The 14,433-nt window shown below is 32.2% G+C and overlaps 1 protein-coding gene across 4 annotated transcripts in view; it reads left to right on the top strand.

The window, feature by feature from the left end:
• The window catches only part of DPP10 (dipeptidyl peptidase like 10), a 715,620-nt gene that overhangs the window by 630,153 nt on the left and 71,034 nt on the right, over positions 1–14,433 (top strand). For all 4 annotated transcript variants that reach the window (XM_045826271.1, XM_045826270.1, XM_045826272.1 and 1 more), the window contains 2 exons: positions 1,006–1,129; positions 10,797–10,835. In XM_045826271.1, the coding sequence (XP_045682227.1) occupies positions 1,006–1,129; positions 10,797–10,835 (163 nt within the window). The remainder of the gene's footprint in view (positions 1–1,005; positions 1,130–10,796; positions 10,836–14,433) is intronic.

The following is a 14,433-nucleotide window of genomic DNA, read 5'->3' as shown; positions in this document are numbered from 1 at the left end:
GGTATGTGTGTGTAAGTTCTTTCAAGCCATTTCTAAAACATCTCGTCTATTCTGAAACTGGGCAAATTTGTTGGAAAATTGTGATTTTTTGTTATTAATTGATTGAATCAATGTTGATGATTGCATTTTGTTCTGTTTGGGTTGAGGTTTTGTGCTATGTTATGTAAATTTCCAAATATAAGAATATACAATGAAAGGCTTATAAACTATAAAGGAAAAAAATATAAACTCCCAATTTACAGCCAGCCTAAAGACATGATAGGCCACATAAATTAGTAAACCCTCTGGTCTAAATATTCAATAACCCTTCATCTCCTTTAGTTTGATTTCTTCTTTTTTTAAAACTGTTTTAAATAAATAAGAGTTTAAAAAATACTGTAATATGAATAAGGCTGGAAGTGGCCCTTTACCCACAACTGACAAACACCAAACCAAACCTTTCGTAGGTTTATAGCCTAAGTCCTCATGCATAAAGTGAAATAACATCAAGGCCATGCATAAAAAATAATTAAACCTATAATAAGTTTTACCTTTTAATTGATTATTGACTATATTTTAAAGAAATGAAGTAGAATATAAAAAGCTTAGAAAAATTATACTTACTTTGCATATATGTTATTATTAAGAAATAGAGGATAACAAATTCTTCATAAATATCTAGCAACTTGATTATTTTTACATCTTGATTAAATCCTTTCCAAGGATTTTCTTCTGGGAAATCATTCACTTTCAATTTTGTTCTTAAGTTTTCTGTGTATCTGTGGCTGCATTTATATGTATATGCATGTGTTTACATACATACATACACATACATGCATAAACATATATTTGCATTTATATAGTGACTACTTGAAAATGTGATGTGTATATATTCATAAATAGAAATTCTTTTGATGTGGCATTCTTATAGCCTAATAATATTCCATTTATTCTTGCAGTGTACATTATTGGTTCTTTACAAGTCTTCTGGCTCTAAATGTAAATTTTAATTTTGTTTCCAACTAGAGAATACTATATCACAATGGTTAAATGGGTAAGCAATACCAAGACGGTGGTCAGATGGTTAAACCGACCTCAGAACATCTCCATTCTCACAGTCTGTGAGACCACAACTGGTGCTTGCAGTAGAGTGAGTATAATTTACTTTCCTTATATGCTTAAAATGAAGTAATTTAGAGAGATATCAGAAAATCCTTTGTGCAAAGACTTCAATGTTTATCTTCAAATGGTAGTAGGAAGAGTCATTCTATTAGTATATACTTTAATCCATAAAGCTTCCAAAATGTGAAGTAAGAAATATAGATAATAAGCAGAAGAGAAAACACTAACTTTAAAAAAATAAATTGCTTGTATAGTTTACTAGGTTGTCTGAGCCATGTTAGTGTCATTCTCAACAATGGAATGTCCCTGTATATTTTAATTTTGATTAAGTTGAGAATATAGACTGTTCCTTTCCTGTTTTCCTTAAACACATTCCAAAAATTCAAGTTTTTATAGTTTAGATTAGTCTTTTTAAAGAACACAGAGTGTCACTGTCCTTAAATTAAATAAAAGGAGTAAAAAAATGGTTTTGGAACCACTGCACTTTGAAATTAGGTTGTAATTATATTTCTGTAATCAGTTTTCATAAACTGCAATAAATTCTATATGTATCATTTTAAGGTTCCTAGTAGAAGAAATACTGTAATCACTTCAAATTATTATGGTATATTCTTGGTACTAGGTAAAGGATTCTCAAATATTTAATAACACACATTTCAAATTTCTGATTTTGGAGAAGATGGAGCAAATGTTATCAGACTAACATCTCTGCTATCATGAATTCTAAAATTACAAAAGATATTAAAAACTTATTTTCAGATGTGGGACATCAGAACAATTAGGAAATTAATTGTGGAATAGTGTAAATACACAAGATGGGCCCCTGTATAACTTCTTATTGTGACATTTTTGAGATCACAATGCAAGGAGATGTTACCTAAGAAAGACACAGTGGTATCACTACTTCAAGGAGGCAGGATGAATCAGAGTTTTAGACTTTTTGTGGCTGAAATTTGCAAGACAGGTAATGCAGAATTTGGAGCTTTAAAAAGAAAAAATCCAGTTATCCAGTTATCTGTGAAGGATCGCTGAGGTCTTTAGCTGATTAGCTGTGTAAGTACAAGACATACCTTAGAGAGAGAATCAGAGAGAGAAATTGCAGGTTGCACAATGCTTGGAAACTTTGGAGTTCTGAAGAGCAAAAATAGAGAAAGCTCTCACTAAAAACCCAGTTCATTCAACTCAGGGCCCACAAAGAAAATGCATTAGGAATAGGGCTGTTTTAGATGACTTTTCATAAACTTTTAAGTCAAACCCTGAAGGGATCAAACTTATCTGCCCATAAATTAGCTGTCTGACAGAAAAATGTTTACTCTTTAAAAAGAACATTAAAATATTTGCAAAACATATAACTGATAAGGTGTCAGTATCTAAAATATTTTTAAAAACTCATATAACTCAATAGAAAAAGAAATAATCACATTTAAAAGTGAGCAAAGAATCTGAATAAACAGTTTTCCAAGAGATAATAATCAAATAGCCAATAAGTATATGAAAAGGTACTCAACATCATTAATAATTAAGCAAATGCAAATCAAAACCACAATGACATATCACCGTACATGTCTTAAAATGGCTATTATCAAAAAGACAAGAAGTAACAAATGCTGTCAAGGAAGTAGATAACAGGAATCCCTTGTGGACTGTGGTGGGAGTGTATGCTACTACAGACATTGGGGGAAACAGTATGGCACATACTTAAAAAATAAAGAAAAAAATAGAACTTCCATGAGATTCAACAATTCAACCTCTAGTAATAGAGAGGAAACAAAATCACTATCAGAAAAGATATTTATAGTCTCATGTTTATTGCAATGTTATTTACATTAGCCAAGACATGGAAAAATAATCAAATTTATAATAATGGATGAATAGATTTTTTAAAGTTACACATACACACAATGTAACACTATTCTGCATAAAAAAAGGAAATCCTAATATTTGTGACAATATGGGTGGACCTGTATGCTAAGAGAAATAAGTCAGATAGGGAAAGACAGATACTATATGATCTCACTTATTTGTGGAATCTAAAAAAAAACCCCACCATATTTATAGAAACAGAGATTAGATTTGTGTTTCCTGGAAGTGGGTGGGTGGGGCTAGGGGGACTCGGGGTAATTGGATAAAGCTGATTAAAAAGGTACAAACTTCCAGTTACAAGATAAATAAATTCTGGGCATGTAATATCAATATGATGGCTATAGTTATCAGTACTGTATAATAAATTTGAAAGTTTCTATGAAGATAAATCTTAAGTCCTCATCACAAGGGAAAATATTCCTTGTGAGGTGATGGATGTTAACTAAACTTCTGGTAGTAATCATTTCATAGTATACACATATATCAAACCATTATGTTATATACCCTAAATTATACAATACTATATGTCATGTATACCTAAATAAAACTGGGGACAAAAGAATAATTTGAGTTCTACACTCTAGAGCAGGGGTATCAAACTCATTTTCATGGGGGGCCACATCAGCCTCATGGTTGCCTTCAGAGGGCCGAATGTAACTTTAGGACGGTATAAATGTAACTACTCCTTAACAGTTAAGCAAGAGTTCGGCACTGCCCCTGGGTAGAAACAAGGTCCCTGGCCGGATAAAACAAGGTGTAGGCAGCCCACCGGCCTTGTGTTTGCCACCTGTGCTCTAAAGGGTAGAGAAAAAAGCTAACTTTTCAATTAACTTTTTGAGGGTAGTAGCATGATCCTGTTACCAAAGACAGGATTATGCTACTCTTATAAACAAGGACATTACAAGAGAGAATATTTTTGACTGATACCTCTCACGAACACACATACATTTAAAAATCCTTAAACATATTAATATGTCATCCCTGGCAATATAGAAAATAGCAGTCATGACTAAATGGGGTTTATCCTGTGAGTTTCAGAATGATATTAAAAATCAATCAATATCTCATATTTAACAGAAAAATAATATTTCATAAGATTTAAAAACAATTGATAAAATGCAATGCTTATTCATAGTTTGCAACATGAGTGAATATAAATTAGTATCCCCAATCTGATAAAAGTACCCTAAATACCCAAATAAAGACCATATTCAATGTTGAAACACTTTTCTTATTCACCTTAAGATTCTCAATAAGCTAAGAATATAAATTCTATTATACAAACTTATTATAGCTCTAATCATAGCAACTTGGCAAGGAATAAATATAATGATTGTTAAGGAAGAAGTGAAAATGTCTGATTGTTAAGGAAGAAGTAAAAGTGTCTTTATTTGAACATGGCATTATTGTATAAATAAAGTGTAAGAAATCTACAAAAACAGGCCAAAATTCCTACATCAAAGAACTAACTTCATTTGTTTGTTCCATTTGATAATTTTGATTATTTTACTATTAAGAATGTATAAATATGTAAAATACTATAATTTTCTTAAGAAAGTATTACTGAATTACTTATGGGTAAATAGATCTAGTGTCTCAAAATTTGTGTAGAAATTTTTTAGGATAAAAGGATATTTCTAACCTTTAATCGCTTTTAAAGATTTATACTTCCATCTTCCTCTCAAATGGTTAGAAACTGTGTATATAAGATATAATAATAAAACACAATATAAATGAGAACTATGTATAAAGGATATGTAGATACTTCTTGAAATGGTCTTTAACTTCTCTGTAACTTTGTACTTATTTCCAACTAAATAATTAAGAAATGAAAATATATTTTATATACTTGTAATATTATGATGGAAAATAAAAATACCATTAAAATAAATAGAAACTTAATGCTACATTCTTGAATTGAAAGTCTTAGTGTTGCAGATTTCAGTTCTACTCAAATTGAACTGTACTTTTAATATAGTACTGATTAAAAGCAAAATTTTTTGAAGAAAAGGACAGGCTGATACTAACATGTATATGGACAAGGTCAGGTACCTTCAGTGTGGCATGACTTTGTGTGGTAAACATCCAATGCAATATTTAGTTGATTTATTATAGAATTATACATAAGAAACCTATGTAATTAACCAATGTCATCCAATAAATTTAATTAAAAATTTAAAAAGAGCACATGGAAATGCAAAAAACCTGATGAGCCAAAACAATCTTGTGGAAAAGAAAATGTTGGAGGAATTGCACTACCTGATTTGAAGAATAACTAGAAAGCCCCAGAAACTGAAAGAATGTAGCAGATACATAAGGACACACAAATATATCAAATGAACAGAACATAATTTCCAGAAAGAGATTCATATTTGTATGATCGATTGATTTTCAACACTGGTGCCAAAACAATTCAGTATGGGAAAATGGTGCTGGAAAAATCAATAACCAAATGGAAAAAAACAAAAAAAAACAAAAAACAAAGCCTGTTTGACATTTATCTCATACCATATTTTACAATTAATTTAAGAGAAATCCCAGCCTTATCTAAAACTTATATTGTCAATCTTCTAGATGAAAATATGGGATATTTTTACTATGTTAGATAGGCAAAAATCATTAAGTAAAAAAAATACAATAGACATCATCTAAATTAAAAACTTTTCATTAAGGTACTATTAAGAAATTATAGAACTAATCACAAATTGAGAGAAAATGATTTGCAACATATGTATCTGACAAAGTTATATAGAGAGTGGGGCAAATCTTATGTATATATGTACACACACATATACACACATACATATATACCACATAATTTAATTTCTATATATTTGCATGAGAAATAAAATCATCTGTCTACCAAAGGATTTACAAAAAAAAGGAACTCTTTAGAGAAACTATATTGACAATAGCTAAACACTTGAAACTATATAATTGTTTGTTAACAAGGAATGGATAAACAAAATGAGAGAAACAAGTGAATAAACAAAATATCTACAGAGTGGATTGTACTCAGCAGTCTAAGAAGAAACCGAAACAGAATAGTGATACACTCAACAATATGAATGGATCTCAAAAACATGTAGTGTGAAATAAGCCCCACATAAATCAGCACATAATACATTATTTCAATTTTATGAATTTCTAAAACAGGAAAAATATGAAGAATAGTTCAGAAGGGTGGTTGCCTTTTTGGAAACTATGGGAAGAGGCATGAGGGAATGAGTGAGGAAATATAAAGGTCTTAATCTTCATGGCATGTAAATAAGTTTGTCAAAATTCATCTCATACATTGCCGATCTGTACATTCACTATATACAATATATACTGCAATACTTCTAAAACATCATTTTAATGGCCTATAACACAGAGAAATGAAGAGAAAGAGATTGCTCTAATTAAAATGATGAGGGTATGTGTGGAAATGAGGTACGTGAATCAGCTATTCACTATTTGGATTGATCAGTGCTCTTCAAATTTAGCTTGTATTTATTAGAAAATTTATTTCAATCATCCTTTTTTACCTTGATAGCTTAGAGTGATTAGGATTTAACCATTCATTTGTTAAAGTGTTCTGGAGGCTTTCTCATGTAGCTGATTAATAAGTCATTTAAAAATTGGAATGCGGGGGCCAGGAAGTGGAAAGTATGCTGGAAGCAGAACTGCAGGCATGGGGGTGGCAGGAGCTGCAGTCAAGACAAAGAGGATGATAATGCCAGTTATATGTGAATTTTTTAATGAAACCTCAAACCAAGTGAGAAGAAACCTTCAAGGAATGGCTACTGACATTTAATATAGCAACACTTCTGTCAAGATGGCAGCATAGGTTAATGCAGTATTCACATGCTCCTACAACCATGTCAAAAAAAAGTCTACCTGGCTGGCGTAGCTCAGTGGATTGAGCGCGGGCTGGGAACCAAAGTGTCCCAGGTTCGATTCCCAGCCAGGGTACATTCCTGGGTTGCAGGCCAAAACCCCCAGCAACCGCACATTGATGTCTCTCTCTCTCTCTCTCTATCTCCCTCCCTTCCCTCTCTAAAAATAAACAACAACAACAACAAAAAAGTCTAAACTACAGACACATATGGGGAGGATCTGAATGGTCTGGTATTAAGAAGAGAACTGGTGAGGACAGAGTTCTCCCTGACAAAAGTGCTGGCAGATCCCATTTTTCCTATTCTGAGCTGTCCCCTTACAGTGAGTGGGCCCCCTATATGAATCTCCACCAGCCTGACTCACACTGGTTTGCTTACCCTGGTGATTGCCTGAGACACTGCCCCACCCAACATGCAGGGCTACCCAAGCTGTTTCCAGTGTCTTTTCCATATAAAGGATTCATCTTGTCTCATGCTTTAGGCTTTCTTAAAATCTCTCAAATAAGCAGCATCTGTCCTCTTCATTCCCTGTACCTCTCACTAAGTGGCCCCAGGCCCAGCACTAGGGGTAGCTGGACCTGGTTCAGAAGTTGGCCTCTCCTGGGCAACTGAAAGCCTAGCACAAAGAGAAGCTATCTGCATATCACTTTGTAGCTCATGGTAGGTAGCACCAAGCAGAACCCAGGTTGTGGCTGACCTTTGTATGCACTTCCCAGGAGGTCCCCAGCCCAGTGCAACAAGTGGACAGCTTCAAAACATGCTGGAACACAATTTGACCATCTCTATATGGGACACACTCAAGGAACAAACACCAGACAAAGCACCATTGTCTGCTGCCAAATAGTAGGTGCCAGAGCCCCATTGGAGTATGTCCTGTTCTGTGGGGTGGGCCCTGGCACAGCTGATCTTCCATGATGATCACAACCAGTCTTTGTAGCTGATTGGTTGGGGATAAATCTCTTCCACTGATGTGCTAACAACAATCCAAGCTCAACTACAACAAAAATGTGTATAAAGCCCACATGGATATGGGTGTTACACCTGGAAGGCCCACCTCAGTTGAACAGGGATGCTGTGTTACTAGATCCTACAGGATACCTGTTACGTAAGGCCATTGTACCAAGCCTTGGAGATGTAGCAGCTCCACCTAATAAAGAAAAACAAACACAGGGAGGCAGACAAAATCAGGAGAAAGAAACATGTCCCAAATGAAAGAACACAAAACTCCAGAAAAATGGAGACAAGCAATCTACTAGATCCAGAGTTCAAAACAGTAGTTATAAGAGTGCCCAATGAACTCAGGGAAAGAGCAGATAAACAAAATGGGAACTTCAATAAAAAATAAGAAACAGAAAAGTGAAACTAAAAAACATAAAAAAAAAGAACTAGTCAGAAATGAAGAACACATTAACTGAAATGAAGAATATATTACATAAATGAAGCAGAGGATCAAACTTGAGATTTGGAAGATAAAGAAGCAGAACACACCTAAGCAGAAAAGCAAAATGAAAAAGAATCCAAAAACATGAGAATACTGTTAGGAGCTTCTTTGATATCATTTGCATCATGGGAGTGCTGGAAGGAAAAGTGAGAAAGCAATGAATTGAAAACACATGTGAAAAAATAATAACAGAAAACTTCCTTAAACTGGTGAAGGAAATAGTCATACAAGTCTAGGAAGCACAGAGAGTCCCAAACAAGATGAGCCCAAAGAGGCCACACTGATATGCATCATAATTAAAATTCCAAAGGTTAAAGACAAAGAGAGATTCCTGAAAGCAGCAAAAGAAAAGCAGTTAAGTGCAAGGGAGTGCCCATAAAAAAGTCTGCTGATTTTTTTTTAAATGGAGACAACTGTACTAGTATAACAATAAAAAATAAAGAAAGAAAGAAGTCAAATAAAAACATATATATGTACTATAAAAAAAAAGACAGAGAGTCTGCTAATTTCTCAAAAGAAATATTTCAGGCCAGAAGGGATTGTCAAGAAATATTCAAAGTGATGTAAAGCAAGGACCTACAACCAAGGTTATTCTACTCAGCATGCTATCTATCATTTAGAATTAAAGGACGTATCATTTAGAATTAAAAGAGCTTCCCAGACAAGTAATAACTAAAGGAGTTCACCACTAAACCAATATTACATGAAATGTTAAAGGGTCTTTTTTAAGAAGAAAAAGAAAAAATATGTAAAATAAAATGACAACAAATACATATCTATCAACGATTGAATCTAAAGTACAAAGTAAATGAAAAAGCAGAACACAAAAACACACTCATAAATATAGGAAGCATTATGACAATTGCCAAATGAGAGGGTTTTGGAGGATGGGCAAAAAAAGTCAAGAAATTAAGAAGTACAAATTCGATGTTGCAGAATAGTTACGAGGATGTAAAATACAGCATAGGGAATATGTAAGGTGTCAGATGGGTGTGAGATTAGCCAAGATGATCAATTAGTAAATTATATAATTTCTAATAACTGGGCATCTGATGACATCTGAAACTAATATAATATTGTATGTCATCTTTAATTTAAAAGTAAAATAAAGTACAAAAAAGAGAATTTTTGAGAGCAAGAAAAACTGAGCATAGTTTGGATAACAGGCTATATTATTAGATATTTGTTAATTTTGATAAATGTGATAAATGTAATTTATCACATTTTAAAGATACATATTAGAAATATTTAAAGATACATATTAGAAATATATGGCAATAAATTTACAGGTAAAATAATATATATGAGTCTTGCTCTTAGGTAGTTCATTGATAAAGTGTTCTAGAGTCAACGAAATAAAAAATGGTGGATTTTTGATAATTTTTGAAGCTAGGTGATGGGCCCATGGGAGATTATTATGGTTGTCATTATTTTTGTATATGTTTTAAATTTTTAAAAGATAAAATAATTACAAAATAAGGTAAAAATAAATTTAAAACATTGGAATTCACTTTTTCTAGAACTTGCATATCATCTCTTCTATAGAAGGAAAATCTATACAGGTAACTGCAAAGATATATTAAAATGCTTCAATAAAAATAAACATAGGAAACCTGTCATATTATTGATTTGATACCTTATTGGTATTCAATTAAATTTAAATCCCTTTATGGAATTAAAATATTTTCCTTTGCATTATAAATGAAATAAGACAAGTATTTATATGTGAAATTTTGGAATCTCATGAATTCTAATAAAACAGTAATAATAATGAGCAATGGAAATTGACATGTTTTGTGTCTCTGTTTTACAAATAGAAAAAAATGGACAGGGAGAAATGCTTTGAGTTGAAACTTTATGAATGAAATTTTTCTTCAGAATATTTTTCCAGAAAACTGTAAGATGTTTCCTAAATTATTACATATAAACAGTGTTACTGAAGTTTTTATCTACACGTATTTAACTCAAGATTAAATTAGGCTAATTTTGCTTTTTGAAATATATTTTGGTTTTGGTCTTTTCAAGATTATTTTAAAAGAATTTAACATTTTGTCATTTCAAATGCTAATGACTATGTTGGAGTGGATTGAATGTTGAAACAATGTCCACCTTTTAATTTTATTCCAAGCTGTTAGCCCAGTTCTTTTGAAGGACTTAATAATTTTCTTTTCCTGTTGATATGTAGAAGTGAAAAGAGACATTGTCTAGTGATTAAAAACAGTTTGAGGTAAGAAAACAGAACTGGAAAATGATCTTTTATCCTGGTGATATACTACTGGGAATTCTGAATAGTTCACACACAAAAAAAAGACTTTATAATTAAATTGTTATTTAATCCCAATTTTATAATCATTCATTTTGTTTAAATCAACAATTGCAATGGCATCTCTGGTGGTATTTCACCAGTTGAGGAAAGGGGAAAATACTGGAGAATAACACTGTAACAATTGTTAAATTGATGTGTGTTTATTTTGGCCTTTAGATGCTTCATGAAGTCAATTGTTTTGTTTCAGAAATATGAGATGACATCAGATACATGGCTCTCCAAACAGGTATAGTATAGGTTGTTTCTTTATTTCACATTTTGGCCACTGTGTTCATCCTTTTCACCCATTTGTTATGTGATAACTTTCAAAAGTTATTTTAGTAATATGAAAGCATTTGCATGTTTTTTTGAGATCAAAAACGATTTACTTTATTTTTTCCCCATTTTCCCCATTTTTATTGTTGTTCTATTGCAGTTGTCTCACTATTCCCCCACTGCTCTCCCCTGCCCCACCCACCCCCTGCTCCCACAGTCAATCTCCACCCTATTGTCCATGACCATGGGTCATTTGTACCTGTTCCTTTGCATGTTTAACTGAGTCTTCTCTATGAAAATATTTATGACTTGCCCTTTCTATGACATCTTTATGAACAAATTGCTTCTGTTTTTTATAGAATATAGTTCACAGAATAACAATGTTCCATTTTCAGTGTGATTCATTGTAAATAAATGTTTGTGCAGATGACAGAGAAAAAGTTGCAATCCATTAAAACTAGAAATAATCAACATTCTTTAGATTGTCCAATAAATTATTGTTGTAAAGATTATTCAGATGAACACTTCCTTTGCTAGGTACATCCTAGATCCCAGTGTCAGTGCTAGCCATGTGACACAATGAGTATGGAATCCAAATGATCACAATGGAAAACAACCAAATGTCTCTACAACATGGTCTCATACTGGACATTTCCGAAGAAAACACAAGTAGATTATTCATATATGCTTGTACAAATTTTATTAATAACTCCACTACTTTTTGTGAAGACAAGTGTTTGATTTGTTTTGGTTTTGATTTTTTTCTTTGCAGTCATCTTTTATATTTTTTCCCTACTTATCATACATATCTATGGTTTCACTGACCACAAATATACTGAGACCTCCGAATGTATAGCCTCAGGCATCTCACTTCTCTGACTTTTAAAACATCCATATTCATTCTTGGCATTTCCTCCTAAATCTATAAAAGTAATTGTACACTCCATAGTTCCACACCAAACACATCTCCTTTCTAGTCAGTTTTATGTCTTCTTATCATGGGAGTTGAAGACAGAGTTATACATCCAGCTATTAAAATCATAAACCTAGTAGTTATTTTTGAACCCTTTCTCATGTCATTTTACAGTTCATAAACATTGTCCAGGATCAAACCACAGGTAATGTAGAACCTCCTTCACTTATGCACCCTCAACCCCTACAGAACCTTCAAATCATTCATACTACAGGCTAACTGAGTGAACCTTTTGGAGTATTTATTTGCTCACTACCCATATCAATCTCATGCTTCACTCTTACAACTAAAACAGTTTTTTATATCCTTTTGTTCTGCATATAAAGACCAACATTCTTAATGGGTCTACAAGGAATTAAATTGAAAGCATTTTCAGCTTGTGCCATACCACTCTTTCAATGTTTTCTTCATTCTAGGCACATTAGCTCTCATTTCCACAAGGCCATTGTATGAACCCTTTCCTCTAAAAAGAAGTCCCTTGACTACTTTCGTATGTGAAGGCTGCTCATTGCAAACCTTACCTGAAATCACCTACTTAAGAAGTCACCTTCTCCAGCCATGCTAAATAACATCCCATAATACAAGTTATTTTAAAGTCAAGTGTAATTTTCGTATAATACTTATACAATTAATTCTGTGATTTTCTTTTTTTTTTACTGAGTTTGCAGAGACAGTTGGGATACTCATTTCTGTTCTCTATTGTAAACCAAATGCTTAATATAGAGTCTGGTTGAAGAAAAGCTCCATAAATATTTGCTGAATAAAGAAAATATGTAAGGAGGACTGTAAATAGTCTAAACTTTTAATCATTTGAATAATAGGCACATAGGCATACATTTATATTATCTATATATCATCTATCTATATTAATATGAATTATTTAATCTTAGTCATATGCAAAATGAAATTGGAGAAAAAACTTGATTTTTGTGGCCAGGAATGGACTCTTAAAAAATTAATTTAAATACTGAATATAAAAACAGTGAAAATATAATATATGGATATTGATGTATTCTGAATTATCCTGCCTTATTAAATCTATTTTGTTATCATTTTTATAGCCAGTGACATTCATTATAGGCTAACATACAATGTATGGTCTTTTGGCATAATTTTATCTACAATTTAAATACCAAACTTATGAATGTTTAATAGAACCATTTTAAGCAAAGAAACCAGTTATCAATTATTTAGTAAAAAAATGCAAGTGGCAGTTTGTCACAGTTGACTTCTTCTCCAGATGCTCTAAGAAAATGTCATGAAGTACTTAGAATCTGAAGAAATCTAAAATATGAAAATGGTAGTAGTTATGACATGAAGCAAATTTCTAAGACAAAATTTAGATATTTACTATAATCAACGTATGCTTACTTTCTGGACAGGAGGAAGAACAGAGAGAAGTGGGCATGTTTGCCCAAACTTCAAGAGACTTAGAGTTGGGATAATCAGTTTACTACCAATTTGGTCAGGAATAAGATTTGTTATCTCCAATTCATTAGTCAGTATGTCATAAACAGTGACTTGCTTAAGTTCATGGGAATGGAAAGTGATATTGGGTCCACTTCTTTTATTTGATTTTAGGAAAGGGTTCTGCCTAGAGTACTACATTTATAGCCAGATGTTGACTCATGCTGAAGGTTTTTAAATCCGACTATGAATTTAAGATTATAGTCCCTATCTGTTCTTTTACTGATCTGTTTATAAGGCACAAGATTTGGAGAACTCAGTAAAAAGGAGAATACTCAGATGTATCCATAACATTTAAAAAATTGTTTTTGTAGCAGAACACAAATGGAGAGTGTTAAGGGAGGACTAATAGGTTGGACTAAATGTGACTGAATGATTTGTATAACAAATGTTTATGTCTATTGTATATGTGCATTTATCTATTCATTTATGGGTGTACACCTACTGTGTCCTAGGCAATATAACTAAAAAATCAAAATTGCAAACTTAATTGTTATTTGTCTAGTGAAAGATGTCAAGCAAGTAAGAGAATGCACTGCAAGCCATGAAGAAATGAATACAGGGGCCTTTTTTGAATCTCTGAGAAGAGATTTCTTAACTAGGAGAGACTCTTTAAGTAGGGAAATTTGAAAATGTTTTTTGTTTTATGCATTTAAGCAAATAAATGAGTAAGATTTAGCAGAAAAAGAAGGGAAAGAAGGAGGAGAAGGAAAAGGAGAAGGAGGAAGGAGGAAGGAAGAAGAAGAAGGAGAAAGAATGATGGAGAAGAAGAAGTTGTTCCAAACAGAAAAAACACCATGTACAAAGTCAAAGAGAGAAATATCCTAGGAGAAAAAGAGATGGAATATAAGAATTATTCATTCTCTCAGAGTTGAAAGATGTGATTTTTATAATCACATATCTTTTCAGTACTTATTATATTCCCAGTAATACAATATTCCAATCCTTTTACTTCACAGTTTAAAATTATTTACATATATCATTGTATAATTTCATGAATTTTCATGAACTTGATAAGTAAAATATTATTCTTATATTTCTATCAATGGATGTTCTTACTAATAAAGCTAGAATCAGACTCAATATCATTAAAATAGTTAGATTTACTTATCCATTCAATAAATAATTA

This window comes from Phyllostomus hastatus, unplaced genomic scaffold, assembly GCF_019186645.2.
Source record: "Phyllostomus hastatus isolate PE091 unplaced genomic scaffold, TTU_PhHast_1.1 phas_scaffold_60, whole genome shotgun sequence".
Classification (NCBI taxonomy): Eukaryota; Metazoa; Chordata; class Mammalia; order Chiroptera; family Phyllostomidae; genus Phyllostomus; species Phyllostomus hastatus.
This window is presented reverse-complemented; position numbering and strand designations above follow the sequence as displayed.